This window comes from Sus scrofa, chromosome 1, assembly GCF_054392235.1.
Source record: "Sus scrofa isolate SSC_HxYL_T2T_F1_AM1 chromosome 1, Sscrofa_HxYL_maternal_Yorkshire_Landrace_v2.0, whole genome shotgun sequence".
Taxonomy (NCBI): domain Eukaryota; kingdom Metazoa; phylum Chordata; class Mammalia; order Artiodactyla; family Suidae; genus Sus; species Sus scrofa.
Genome location: NC_139383.1, coordinates 259,458,689 through 259,472,046, shown reverse-complemented (window position 1 = coordinate 259,472,046; position 13,358 = coordinate 259,458,689). Strand labels below are relative to the sequence as shown.

The 13,358-nt window shown below is 47.8% G+C and overlaps 1 protein-coding gene across 2 annotated transcripts; it reads left to right on the top strand.

Moving 5' to 3' along the window:
* Window positions 1–7,501: 7,501 nt before the first annotated feature.
* On the top strand, window positions 7,502–12,270 carry KLF4 (KLF transcription factor 4). Of its 2 annotated transcripts, NM_001031782.2 has the most exon segments (5): window positions 7,511–8,110; window positions 8,228–8,348; window positions 9,013–10,006; window positions 10,106–10,270; window positions 11,186–12,250. In NM_001031782.2, coding segments are annotated over 5 exon segments (1,461 nt in total). In that variant the 5' UTR covers window positions 7,511–8,105; the 3' UTR covers window positions 11,362–12,250.
* The last annotated feature ends 1,088 nt before the right edge of the window (window positions 12,271–13,358 follow it).

Sequence of the window (13,358 nt, the reverse complement as noted above, 5' to 3'; positions counted from 1 at the left end):
GTCTGCAACCTATACCACAGCTCACGGCAAATGCGGGATCCTTAACACACTGAGAGAGGCCCCAAGATCAAATCCGAATCCTCATGGATACTAGTCGGGCTCATTACCACTGAGCCACAACAGGAACTTCTGATCTCCATACTTCTTTTTTTTAAATTTTTTGTTTAGGGCCACACTTGCAGCATATGGAGGTTCCCAGGCTAAGGGTCTAATCGGAGCTACAGCTGCCAGCCTACACCACAACCACAGCAACGCCAGATCCGAGCTTGCATCTGTGACCTATACCACAGCTCATGGCAACGCTGGATCCTTAACCTACTGAGCGAGACCAGGGCTCGAACCTGCAACCTCATGGTTCCTAGTTGGATTTGTTTCCACTGCACCACGACGGGAACTCCCCGACCTCCATTCTGATTTAAACCAAAGGAACCATGTATTCCTCAGAAGGGTGACACTGTACTGGTCGAAGAATCTGAGGCACAGAGATTTTTTTCCTTCTAGTTTTTTTATGGCAGTACCCTTGGCATATGAAAGTTCCTGTGGTCAGGGATCAAATCCGAGTTGTAGCTGTGACCTGTACCACAGCTGTGGCAACACCAGATCCTTAATCCACTATGCTGGGCTGGTGGTCGAACCCTCACCTCAGCAGTGACCTGAGCAGCAGCAGAGACAACATGGATCCTTAACCAGCTGTGCCATGGCAAGAACTACTCCTACCAGTTTTACTGATATACAATTTACTGATATACAGCACACAGAAGATTTTAAATTAAGGAGATAGAATCTTCAAGAGTAAAATAATGTCTTCTCTTTCCAATGCTAATTCTCCCTGGGAATAAAAGTTTACCAGGCCGGGAAAATTTGGTGAATGAATTCAAGGAGAAAATTTCTGCAACACATTTCTGCTGATTTGCCTTCTTTGTTGGTTTATTTACTTTAAATACTAGATTTTCAAAAGCATATAGTACTAGGGTATTCTTCATGTGGCCTTAGAAATAACCATAGAAAATAAAGATGTTAGACCTTAGTTTGTTAAGAGAAATACTACTATGTATCTTAAAAGGTATTATTCTGTACTGACATTTAAAAATAAACAACCTAAAAAGAGATTTTGGGTTTTGTTTGTATCCTCTTAATATCTCAGAACAAGCAGGAGGACATTAAAAAGCATAATTTAACATACTGCTTTAAGATAAAGCAAGTCTTTAAGATAATCCCATTAGGTGGAGAATTTCTTTCTTTCTTTTTTTTTTTTTTTTTTTGGAAGAGATATTCAAATTTATTTCTTGGTTCTTTTTTCTGAAAATGAAAATTTTGTATAACCATTTAACATTTTGTCAGTTTTCAAGAGGTAAAATTCAATAAAACCTTGTTTTATTACACCATTGATAAAGAAAATATTATCAATATTTTGTCCTTTTTTTTTGGTCAATTTCTAATGACAAGGCTTTGAAAAGACCAATGTTTTTTGAAATGGCTTCAAGGTCATTAACTTGTAGTTATTATTGTAAATACAAATAAAAATATGAAGGCAATGAGCTGTAACAAATTAAATTGCACAATTAGAATATTTGAACCAACTTATTTTATATTTCACATTGTTTTAATAGTTTTATGCATATTTAATAGTTTTATATATAGTTTCATATATAGGTTTAATAGTTTTATGAATATATAAATATGGAGAATATTTTCTATTTTCATAAGTCAGGAGAGGACTTTGGGGACAACTAAAATATTCACTATATTTAATTTTTCCTTATTATTATTACATATAATGGTTTCATGATTTAAAATACTTTGATATTTTATACCTTTATCAAAACACAGATTTATATGAATTTTGTATATACTCATGCTTAAAATTTGGTAAAAAAAAAAACAGGAAGACACTGGCAAGTATCTGAGGTTGTTCAGTAGTTAAAATATCTAGCTGGTAGTGAATTGTGAGAAAATCAGAGAATCAAAGTTGTACACATGATATTGTAGAGAGGGAAACTGAAATGGCGACTCTTAAATAAAGGACTAAAACAATCTAATCCCAGAGACTTTAAATATCTGTATTTGAGGACTCTTCTTGAGTAAGTGATTTAAGAATAGTATGTGAACTACAAGGATGGATGTTAACACCTTATATTCTAATTGGAATTCATGTTATTTAACACTTTCTCCAGATGCAAGTCTTTGGTTTCCATGCAACACTGAAAACCATTCATTCTTAGGGGTGGAGTTAATCAACACTATCTAATAATGAGCTTTTGGTTCTTACCCGTCAGTAACAAAGAGAAAGCCAGCATCTATCGTAACGATCTGAAGTAGGAAAAGATATAGTTTAAAAAAAGGCTAAGATTTAGAATTTCTTTTTAAATAGTTTAAAGAATGTATTGGTTCTCACATGTGGGGGCTAAGAATGTAGCTTAAGTGTTCAATCCTAAAGGTTCATGAAAAAGATTTTAATTAAATTTCTGAGAATTGATTTTTAAACGTCTGTGACTCATTTTCTGCTCCAAAAACTTCAAAACCAAATGTTTGGGTTTTGAAAGGCAATGGATTTGGCTCTGGAAAAGAGTGGACGCTTTCTCCATTTGTTTTTGGCTTGGTTTTCGGTTATTTTTGTTTGTGTTTTCTAGTTTGTTTCCTTACAATGCCTTGGCCTGGGCCCTTCCCTCCCTTACTGTTCAACGATTTTGAGAGGACTGAATTATGAAGGACTTTATTTTCTGTCTCCTTCATAGAAGTTTTCATAGAAGTGGGTGGGGGAAGAGAAGGGATTAGAAAGCAGAAGGCCAAACCAATGAACTCTCCACCAGAGACAGACAGTTATTGACAAGATCAGGGCAGGGCTCAGGTCAAGGCTGCCAGAAGAATCCTTTTACCAAGTCAACCCTGCTGGCTCCCTTCATGCTACACTGCATGCTCACTGGGCATCTGTCCTGAAGATGCCCCACGGAACAGGAGCCCCAAACAAGTAACAAGATAACCGAGGTCGCTGGGTAAATGGCATAGCAGAGCAGTCACGTGGCTTTATTAGAGCTCAGAGAAAAGAGGATGAATCTAAACAGGGACTAAATGACCAAAATACAATTGAGGGTCTCTGGAGTTTGAAGCCCAGGAGAGCCCCGAAGGGGGAAAAGGCATTTCAGCATTTCAGACTGGGGCTAGAGGGGTGGAGGGAATACACATTGTGTATTCAGAGACTTGAGAGAACATCCTGTTAAAGGTGAGAGAGGGTGGGGTCGGTCTCGGATGACCCTGCTAATCGGTCTAGGGCCAGAGTAAGAAGAGTTTGGTACACTGGCTTAAGAAGTTTGGTCTTGCTCCTTTATGCCAAGGGGAGCTGATGGAGGGGAGGTAGGCAGAAGTGGAACCAGTGGTGATTTGCGAAAAAAATGAAATAGATCTAGCAGGGAAGTTCCAGGGAGATGATGGGGGAGACAGAGGAGGAGAACAGTTTGGAGGCTTACAACAATAATTAACAAGTGACAAATGAGGGCTTGAACCTAAGCAGCCCAACTTGATAGTAGGGAAAAGAACAGAGATATTTAGGAATAGAAATAGTTGAACTCTGGGAGTTCCCGTCATGGCTCAGTGGTTAACGAATCTGACTTGGAACCATGAGGTTGTGGGTTCAATCCCTGGCCTTGCTCAGTGGGTTGAGGATCCGGTGTTGCCGTGAGCTGTGGTGTAGGTCGCAGATGTGGCTCGGATCCTGCGTTGCTGTGGCTCTGGCGTAGGCCGGTGGCTACAGCTCTGATTCGACCCCTAGCCTGGGAACCTCCATATGCCACGGGAGCCGCCCAAGAAAATGGCAAAAAGACAAAAAAAGAAAAAGAAATAGTTGAACTCTGAGGAGGCCTAGATGCCCAGGTCAAAAAAAATGAGGCAGGGGTTGAGGGAAATCTAGATTTTTTTAGCTTGGAAAGTGGGAAGAGTGATGAAATAATGTGGGGAAAATTATGGCAAGAGTCTGAGAGGATTGAGGTTCTTGACCAAAAAGGGGATTAACCATCCTACAAGTGAGAGCTAAAAAGAAAGACAGGCTTCCTGTTAATGAACAGCTGACAAAGGAAAAGTACATCAGTTATTCATTCAACAAACATGTATAGAGTATTATCAGTTGCTAGACAAGCACTGTACTAGAACTGAGGGATATGGCAGTGAACAAAACAATAGCTCCTGACCTCATGAGGCCAAAGTTACCCTGGAACATACTGGTGGTAATAATACACATGTGCATTGAGCATCATGTCCTTCACTGAATGCTATACTTGGATGATCCCATTTATAATTAGTAGATACTATTAATATCCCCATTTTGTAGAAGAAACAGGCAAACTGAGGTCAAGGAACTTGCCCAGCTAGAAAGCAGCAGAGCCAGGAAATCTAGTTTTATAACCCATTTTCTTAACCTCTGTACAAGAACTGAGGGGAAAAAGGCTGGAGTTTACCAGGGCATGGGAGTCACTCAGAGGCTGAGAAAAGCTCTGCCACCTTGAGAAAGTTACAAGACCCTCTTCCAGTTATTTCTCCACATGGATTTCATTTCAACACAATTTGAATACTGAAAAGCATCTCTTGCTTTCACCTTCTGAAAGAGCATCTTTGCCTGAGTCCCTCCCGTGGCACTGATGGACAGACACCAGGCCAGGGTGCTGCCAGGTGTCCAGAGCCTAGTCCTGGGTGCAGAGTCCTTCACTTAAAACATTTATGCAGCCTTTTTTAATCTATCACACCCCTCCACAGTTCCACATTAATCCCTTAGCATTAATGGTTTCCATCACTGCCAACTAATGCAGTTTGTGCTGGAAAAAAAAAATTATTTTATAACTCCAAGGACATTAATAATTAACTTCCATACCACAAAACTTGTAATATGAGTTTGCTGAAATAAAGTCACCAGTGTAAGTATTTAATTCTTCTTTACAGGGTGTCTTCCATTATTATTTTAGAGTGCAATTTAGTCATCAAACGTTTACTCAGCTTCATGTTTATAAATTATATAGGGCAGGGATTTAACTCTTCTGGATCTACCTGTTCTGAAGAGGAGAGGGAGGGTCATAACCCTGGTGTCATACCAAGCACCTGCCTTGAAAGGAGATGATTTGTGAACTTGAAGTTCCTTACCTCTTTTAGAAATCTGGAACAAATATAGAGATCTCCCTTTATGATGCAATCAGAGGAATAACCAGAAAGTTGCCTGCCACAAAGAGGCACTGGCTTTCCTCTTCCAGAAGGCTATTTGGAAATTACAAGTTCATCTTTTTAATTGAGTTTCAGAATCTTGTCTTGATTATATGACATAATAATACTGGCTTTCCAGTTCATTTGTGTAATATTGTTTTTTCATTGTGGTGGTTACTTTTGTTGAAGGGGGAGGGCTACTGCCTTAGATAAATAAGAGAAAAGCAGAAAAATCCTCATGCACTGGTTACCTAAATTGGGAATTTGGGGAATTCCAAGTCCTGACTTACCCATCTACATCCTGAGGGTGATGGCTGCCAATCAAAGGCTCATCCAAGGTCACGGGCGTTTAGGAACCTCGGCCTTGATGGAAAAGTGTTTAACTTTCTCATGTGATAATCCTAGTACTCCCCCCGCCCCCGCCCCATATTTTGCCACTGCAATGAAAGGAATATGGAAAGGAGGTGACGAGTATCTTCCTTTCTTGGTTCCTCCTTTTGAAAAGCGCAATATTTTCAGAGTTAAAAAGTAACTGGCTGGCTCCTATGGGGGTGGGGTTGAAACCCTCCAGACCAAAGGAGGAGGGTCGGGTCGGGTTTCCCTGCCAAAGGATGCCCTTTCTTCAGCTGCAGCCCCTCTCAGCCATTGGCCAAAGCGGGGCTGGAGGAAGTCATCCTCAAGGGCTTCCAACCTTCCGGACCGAGAGGGATTCCTACAATTGGCAGAGAGGGCCGAATGGATTCGTCGGGGCGAGATACATTCCAAGAATGCTTCTGTGGTTGACGAGGAGCGGAAAAATCAGGGATAAGAAATATTCTGAGGAAACCTAATAGGTCGCAGGACTCAAACAGGTGACCACGACTTAAAAGTGCGAGGTAACTGGATCTCAGTGAGGGGTGAGCCCACACTCTGGTCAGTGCTAGGGCTTCGACCCTTTTCCCAGCGGCCAGGACCCACTGCATTAACCTTCAAGAGCGCTCCGCGGAGAGGGGAGTAGGGCGGAGGCCTGTGTGCGCCTGAATCCCAACAAAAACACCTCGCAAGCCTACGTTTAGAAAGCGATACCTAACACCACACTCACGTTTTTTTAAAAAAAAGCACTGCTTGCAGAGAAGATGAGAGCGAAAACATTTCCCGGCTGGAAAAGTACTGATCACAAACTAAGGGGAGGGGGGTGGGGAGGCAGAGTTATAAGACTGAAATAACGATCGCAGTTTCCTCTTCTCTTCCCGGTGGGCAGTGACAGCCGCCGCGGGCTCCGTGTGACCTTATCAGGAACCGGGGTTCCAATGCGTCGCTCCACTTTCTGGCATGGGGCCACTTTCCAGCCAAGTCCCTTTCGGTGGGCTTGACCGCTCGAGACAAGGGAGCGAGTTGCCGGTTGACCTTTACCTCGCCACTTCACCTCTTTATGACTCAGTTTTCTCATCCATAAAATGGAAAGGACAGTGCGTGGCTTGCAAAATGCTTTGAGATTCCTGGTTGAAGGTATCTCCGCGCCTCACGCCCCTCTTCCCTCCCCCACCTCACGAAGTGAATTTTGAGACTTTCCCGTCCCTTCCTCTCTCCTTCAATAATATCAAAACCGTAGCTCCATTTCCCATTCTGGTCTTTTACAGCCTTTTCCAGGCGGAACACCCCTCCGGCCTTCTCAGGCTCCCAGTCTTCGCCTTGCCGTCCTGGGCTTCCATCTCGACCCCCTACCCGCGACCCGGCAAAAGTGCCAGCGAAGAGCCGTGTGACGCCAGGCCAAGGGCCCGCAATGGCACTCAGGGACTAGAGCCGGGCTCCTGCGTGCGTAAGAGAGGTACGAGCTCTGGATGAGTCACGCGGATAATCGCGCTCTTCTCTAGGGCGCAAAGTGCGCGGCGAGCGCTCACCCGGGCTGTGGTAGTGGCGTGTTACCGTCCCCCTTCGCCCCCAGCAGCCTTCTCGGCCGCAGGCTTCGAACCTGGGGAGCTGCCCGTGGCGACGCCGACTGTCCTGGTCGCGCGGCGACCGGACCTGCGCCCGGTATACCCAGCGCCTGAGCCACTGCGCCACCGCCGCCGGCGTCAGCGCGGCTCCTGCCCGCCAGCTGCTGGGCTGGCGTCACGGCCCGCCGTGCCCCGCCCGCGCCCCTCCTTCCTCCCCGCCCCCACGTGCGCCAAGTTTGTTTATTTAGCTGCTATGGCAACGCGCGGGGGGGGCCGCGCAAGGGAGGGGAGAAGAAAGGGAGGGGGCGGGGCCTGGCGGCGGGCCCCTGCGCACAGCGGGTAGGAGGCGGGGGGAGGGCGGGAGCCAAGAAGTTATAAGTAAGGAGCGCGCGGCGGCCGCCGGCAGTTCCCCGGCCGAGACAGCGAGCGCGGCTGCGGGCGCGCGGGGAGCAGAGGCGGTGGCGGGCGGCGGCGGCACCGGGAGCCGCCAAGTGCCCCTCCCCGCCCCTCCGGCCCCCCACCCACCCACCCACCTGCCCGCGGCCAGCGCCCATGGCCGCGCGCGCCCCGCGCAGCCCCCCGGACTCCGCGCCCTGCGCCGCCGCCCAGTCCGCAGATCAGCGCCGCCGCAGCCAGTCTCACCTGGCGGCGCCGCCCGCCCGCCACCCCGGCCACAGCCCCAGCACCCAAGGCCATAGCCGCGGCGACCGCGACAGCGGTGGGGGACACTGCTGAGTCGAAGAGAGCGCAGCCCGGCCACCGGACCTACTTACTCGCCTTGCTGATTGTCTATTTTTACGAGTTTACAACTTTTCTAAGAACTTTTGTATACAAAGGAACTTTTTTTAAAGGCATCTCTTTTATATTTAATCCAAAGAAGAAGGATCTCTGGCAATTTGGGGTTTTGGGTTTTGGCTTCGTTTCTAAGTCTTTTCCCCCTCTTCGTTGACTGGGGTTCGGGTACCCCCGCTGCTTCGGACTCCGGAGGACCTCTGAGGCCCCACATTAATGAGGTAAGTGCGGCGTGGGGGTGGGGGAGTAGGGAGGAGTGAGGACCGGTGGGACCCGCCAGAGCGGCCGTCAAGAGTGGCCCCTGACTCAAGCCTCTGTGCTCCCCACCCGGCCCGCAGGCAGCCACCTGGCGAGTCTGACATGGCTGTCAGCGACGCACTGCTCCCGTCCTTCTCCACGTTCGCGTCCGGCCCGGCGGGAAGGGAGAAGACACTGCGTCCAGCAGGTGCCCCGAATAACGTGAGTGTTGTCACGGGCTGTCGGGAACCTCTAGTGGGCTTCTGTGGGTGGGGTGGGGACGGGCGGAGCCCCGGGGTCACCCAGAACCCCTCCGGACGAGGGGAGGGAGTAGCCACCGCACGGGCTCCGCAGCCTTCCCAGGATGGCTTCCGCGCTCTTGGCTCAGCTGTGCTTGCGTGTGGTCCGGACGGTGTGGAGCCGCCGGGGGCGCACACCGGGCCCGCACACGTCCCGGAGCACGCAAGCGGCAGGGCGGGCGCGCGAGCTACCGGGCGGGAGGTGTCTGTGTCCCCAGACACTGGCTGGGCGGGAGTGAGTTTGGCGCGTAGGCGTCCCCGTGGCGAGGGCGCACCGAGAGAGCTTCGGTGTCCTGATTCTTGGGGCGGCGGGAGCGTCCCCTGGATCTGGCGGGGGAGGGACCCAGGCTGGCGAGCCGCGGCGCGCGCTCACAATCCATGGGGCAGACACAACATAACATCCTCCATATACACGCACCGTTTCTCTTCAGACCCAGCCATGATTTCGACGCTGGCACTCTTAGTTCCCAGGCGCTTCCTGCCGGCCAGGTCCCCACGTCTAGGCGGTGTAGGCGCGGCCAGCCCACCACTACGTCGGGCGGCAGTTAGGGACTGCACTGACGGTATCTCTTGTCCTGTCCCGGCAGCGCTGGCGGGAGGAGCTCTCCCACATGAAGCAAAGACTTCCCCCGGTGCTTCCCGGCCGCCCCTACGACCTGGCGGCGGCGACCGTGGCCACCGACCTGGAGAGTGGCGGAGTCGGCGCGGCTTGCGGCAGTAGCAACCCGGCTCTTCTACCCCGGAGGGAGACGGAGGAGTTCAATGATCTCCTGGACCTGGACTTTATCCTCTCCAACTCACTGTCTCATCAGGAGTCAGTGGCCGCCACCGTGTCCTCGTCGGCTTCAGCCTCATCCTCTTCCTCCCCATCGAGCAGCGGTCCCGCCAGTGCGCCCTCCACCTGCAGCTTCAGCTATCCGATCCGGGCTGGGGGCGACCCGGGCGTGGCACCGGGCAGCACTGGAGGCAGCCTCCTCTATGGCCGGGAGTCTGCACCTCCCCCGACAGCTCCCTTCAACCTGGCAGACATCAACGATGTGAGCCCCTCGGGCGGCTTCGTGGCCGAACTCCTGCGGCCTGAATTGGACCCGGTGTACATTCCGCCGCAGCAGTCGCAGCCGCCAGGTGGCGGGCTGATGGGCAAGTTTGTGTTGAAGGCATCGCTGAGTGCCCCCGGCAGCGAGTACGGCAGCCCATCGGTCATCAGTGTTAGCAAAGGCAGCCCAGATGGGAGCCACCCGGTGGTGGTGGCGCCCTACAGCGGTGGCCCGCCGCGCATGTGCCCCAAGATCAAGCAGGAGGCTGTCTCCTCGTGCACCGTCGGCCGGCCCTTAGAGGCCCACTTGGGCACTGGACCCCCTCTCAGCAATGGCCACCGGCCGCCTGCCCACGACTTTCCCCTGGGGCGGCAGCTCCCCAGCAGGACTACCCCAACCCTGGGTGCGGAGGAACTGCTAAGCAGCAGGGACTGTCATCCTGCCCTGCCGCTCCCCCCGGGCTTCCATCCCCACCATGGGCCAAACTACCCACCCTTCCTGCCGGATCAGCTGCAGCCGCAGGTCCCACCGCTCCATTACCAAGGTCAGTCCCGGGGAATCGTAGTTGGGGCTGGGGAGCCCTGCATCTGCCGGCCCTCTGGGGCCCACGGAATGGTGTTGACCCCACCTTCTTCACCCCTAGAGCTCATGCCACCTGGTTCCTGCATGCCAGAGGAGCCAAAGCCAAAGAGGGGGAGAAGGTCGTGGCCCCGGAAAAGGACGGCCACTCACACTTGTGATTACGCGGGCTGCGGCAAAACCTACACGAAGAGTTCTCATCTCAAGGCACACCTGCGAACCCACACAGGTAGGAGGATAGAAGCTGGGGGGGGGGGGACAGGGGGTTGGTGTCCAGCCTCATCAGCTAACTATGGAGACTCCTTGGGGCCTCTCTTGGGATGTGGGGCACAGTCTATCTTCTCCATCTCCTGGATCACAGGAGAGAACAGCAAACTGGCGCCTACTATTTTGCCCAGAAGCCTTTTGCTGGGTGGATGGTATCAGTGCTTGAATGTGCAGTTTTGTTAGGCTTTTGAAAGGCAGAGAGACTCCAGGCTGCATGTGGGCCTCTTCTAGCTTGAGCAAAGCATTGCCCTTGTAATCAAGAAATTACACTTTTGCTTTAATCAGTTTTTTATTTTCCAAACTATTTTCATTGGTGGTTCTCTTAGATTCACTCCTCCTTTCTAGTCTTGACAATTAGGTTTTAGTTAAATCTCAAGGACTTCTTGGTTAGGATTGTTGAGATTCTGGTTTAAGATTGTCATTGCAGAGAATTGGTGGGTGCAAGCGGGAACATAAGGTTACTAAGATATAGCATTCGTAAAAATAACAGAAACGTTGGTACAGACAGGAAAAGTAGCCTCCTGTCACAATCAATTGGTAGTGGTTTGGTTTGAGCTAGGAGACATGTATTAGCAGCCATAATTTCTAAATTCATTTCCTCTGTGATGTCTTAGCTCAAAAAACTGAAAAACCTTAGTCCAACAGAAATAGGTTTAACTATCTAGCTTCCCCTAAAAAAGAGCAAAAAAAGAATACTTCAGACGGATAATGTATTGTTTAGGATCTGAAATTTAATACAGCCTTAAGAGGTAGAAAGTTGTTCCTCCATCATTTCAGAGTGGGGTACATGGGGAGCTGGTTTAATATTTGGCTTTTAAAATGGCCAATTATTTGTTGTTCAGCAATGACTTCCAATGGCTTTATTTTCCTTTTCCAGGTGAGAAACCTTACCACTGTGACTGGGATGGCTGTGGGTGGAAATTTGCCCGCTCAGATGAACTGACCAGGCACTACCGCAAACATACTGGGCACCGCCCCTTCCAGTGCCAGAAGTGCGACCGGGCATTTTCAAGGTCGGACCACCTTGCCTTACACATGAAGAGGCACTTTTAAAGCCCAAAACAGTGGATATGACCCACACTGCCAAGAGAGAATTCAGTATTTTTTTTTTTTTAACCTTTCACACTGTCTCCCTGGTGAGGGGAGGAACCCAGCTGGAAAGCACTACAATCATGGTCAAGTTCCCAACAAGTCAACTTGTGAATGGATAATCAGGAAACATGAGGAAACCAAAAGACAAATTAAAGAACAGATGGGGTCTGTAACTGGATCTTCTATCATTCCAATTCTAAATCCAACTTGAACATATATTCCTGGACTTATACGAAAACATCAACGGGGTTACTGGAAGTTGTGGATATCAGGGTATAAATTAGATCCATGAGTTGGGGGAGGGAAGACCAGAATCCCTTGTATTGTGTTTCGATGCAACATAAGCAAAAAGATCACCTTGTATTCTCTTTGCCTTCTAAAAGCCATTATTACAATCTTAGAAGAAGAGGAAGAAATTCAGGTACAGAAAATGTGTTTTAATAGCCTAAACGATGGTGCTTGGTGAGTCTTGGTTCTAAAGGTACCAATTGAGGCCAAAGTTCTCAAACTGCTGCATACTTTGACAAGGAAAATCTATTTTTGTCTTCCGATCTACATTTATGACCTAAGTCAGGTAAATACACCTGGTTTACTTTAACCTTTTTATGCAGACAGTCTGTTATGCACTGTGGTTTCAGATGTGCAATAATTTGTACAATGGTTTATTCCCAAGTATGCCTTAAGCAGAACAAATGTGTTTTTCTATATAGTTCCTTGCCTTAATAAATATGTAATATAAATTTAAGCAAACTTCTATTTTGTATATTTGTAAACTACAAAGTAAAAAAAATGAACATTTTGTGGAGTTTGTATTTTGCATACTCAAGGTGAGAATTAAGTTTTAAATAAACCTATAATATTTTATCTGAACGTTGTTTACGTTTTGTGTTGGTTTTGCTCCTGGAAAAGCACATGCAACCGAGGTTTAAACTCAGTGGGTCAGCATGTGAAAAGCACATCAAAAAAAAAAAAAAAAAAAAAAAAAAAGCCAGCAACTGACTAAAAGAAGGCTTTTTTAAAGACTACTTAGCTGTACAACAAGTGCTATAATGTTGTCGGGTTGAAAGCTCTGCGCATTTAGATCATAGAATTAAACCGACCTAGTGGAGGTTCCTCTCTTAAATGTACATTAAAAAGTGCAGAAAAGCAGTTTCCGTACCTGACTGAACTTCAGGTAGAGGCAGCCCAGTCATTCCTCAATTTGTGTAGTTTAATAGGAGGGTAGTCATAAAATAAGCATACTCACTTCAGTCTCATTTTGAAAGATCTTTATGGTTTGTCTTTAAAATTAAGTGAAAATATATGTCTCTTCTTTAGAGACCTGGCTTTGCACTCGGGGACAATCTGTAACAATAGAACCTCCCCGAGGCGGACAACCCTAAGAACATAGTTCCACAGTGCCCTCCTGAGGATTGCAGGACTCATTTGTGCTTTGCCTGACTAAGAGATTACTTTCAGTCATAGTCCAAAGAGGGCAGAACCAGTTTCTAGCAGATGTTTAAAACTTCCTCAGTCCCCTGAAGATAACCAACCCCATTGTTTCAGCAGACTGAAACAAAAGAAGCAAAAATGATTCAGCCACAAAACCATGCACATTTCAGTACATTTTACATGGTGTTCTTGTAAGTGGGTCGCGTATTTCTCAAATCATTAAAGCTTAAAACTGCACTGACTTTTTTCTTCAGTGTCTACCCAAGAATCTGAAGTTCATTTGTGGCTGTCACTAAATGGAAAAAGCATTTGTGACACTTGTTGACACTATATATTTGTAATGGTGGTGTGGGTGACTAATTAACATTGTCAAGTGGACAGAAGCTGACTGGCATTTTCTTTAGACTGCTTATTACCTATCCATTATATTTAGTGTTCAGAGGTGTGTTTGCACTGTGGGTACATTTTATAAATGGAACAAAAAACAGAAATTCTTAAGAGGCTCATGGTGGATCAACACAAAGAAT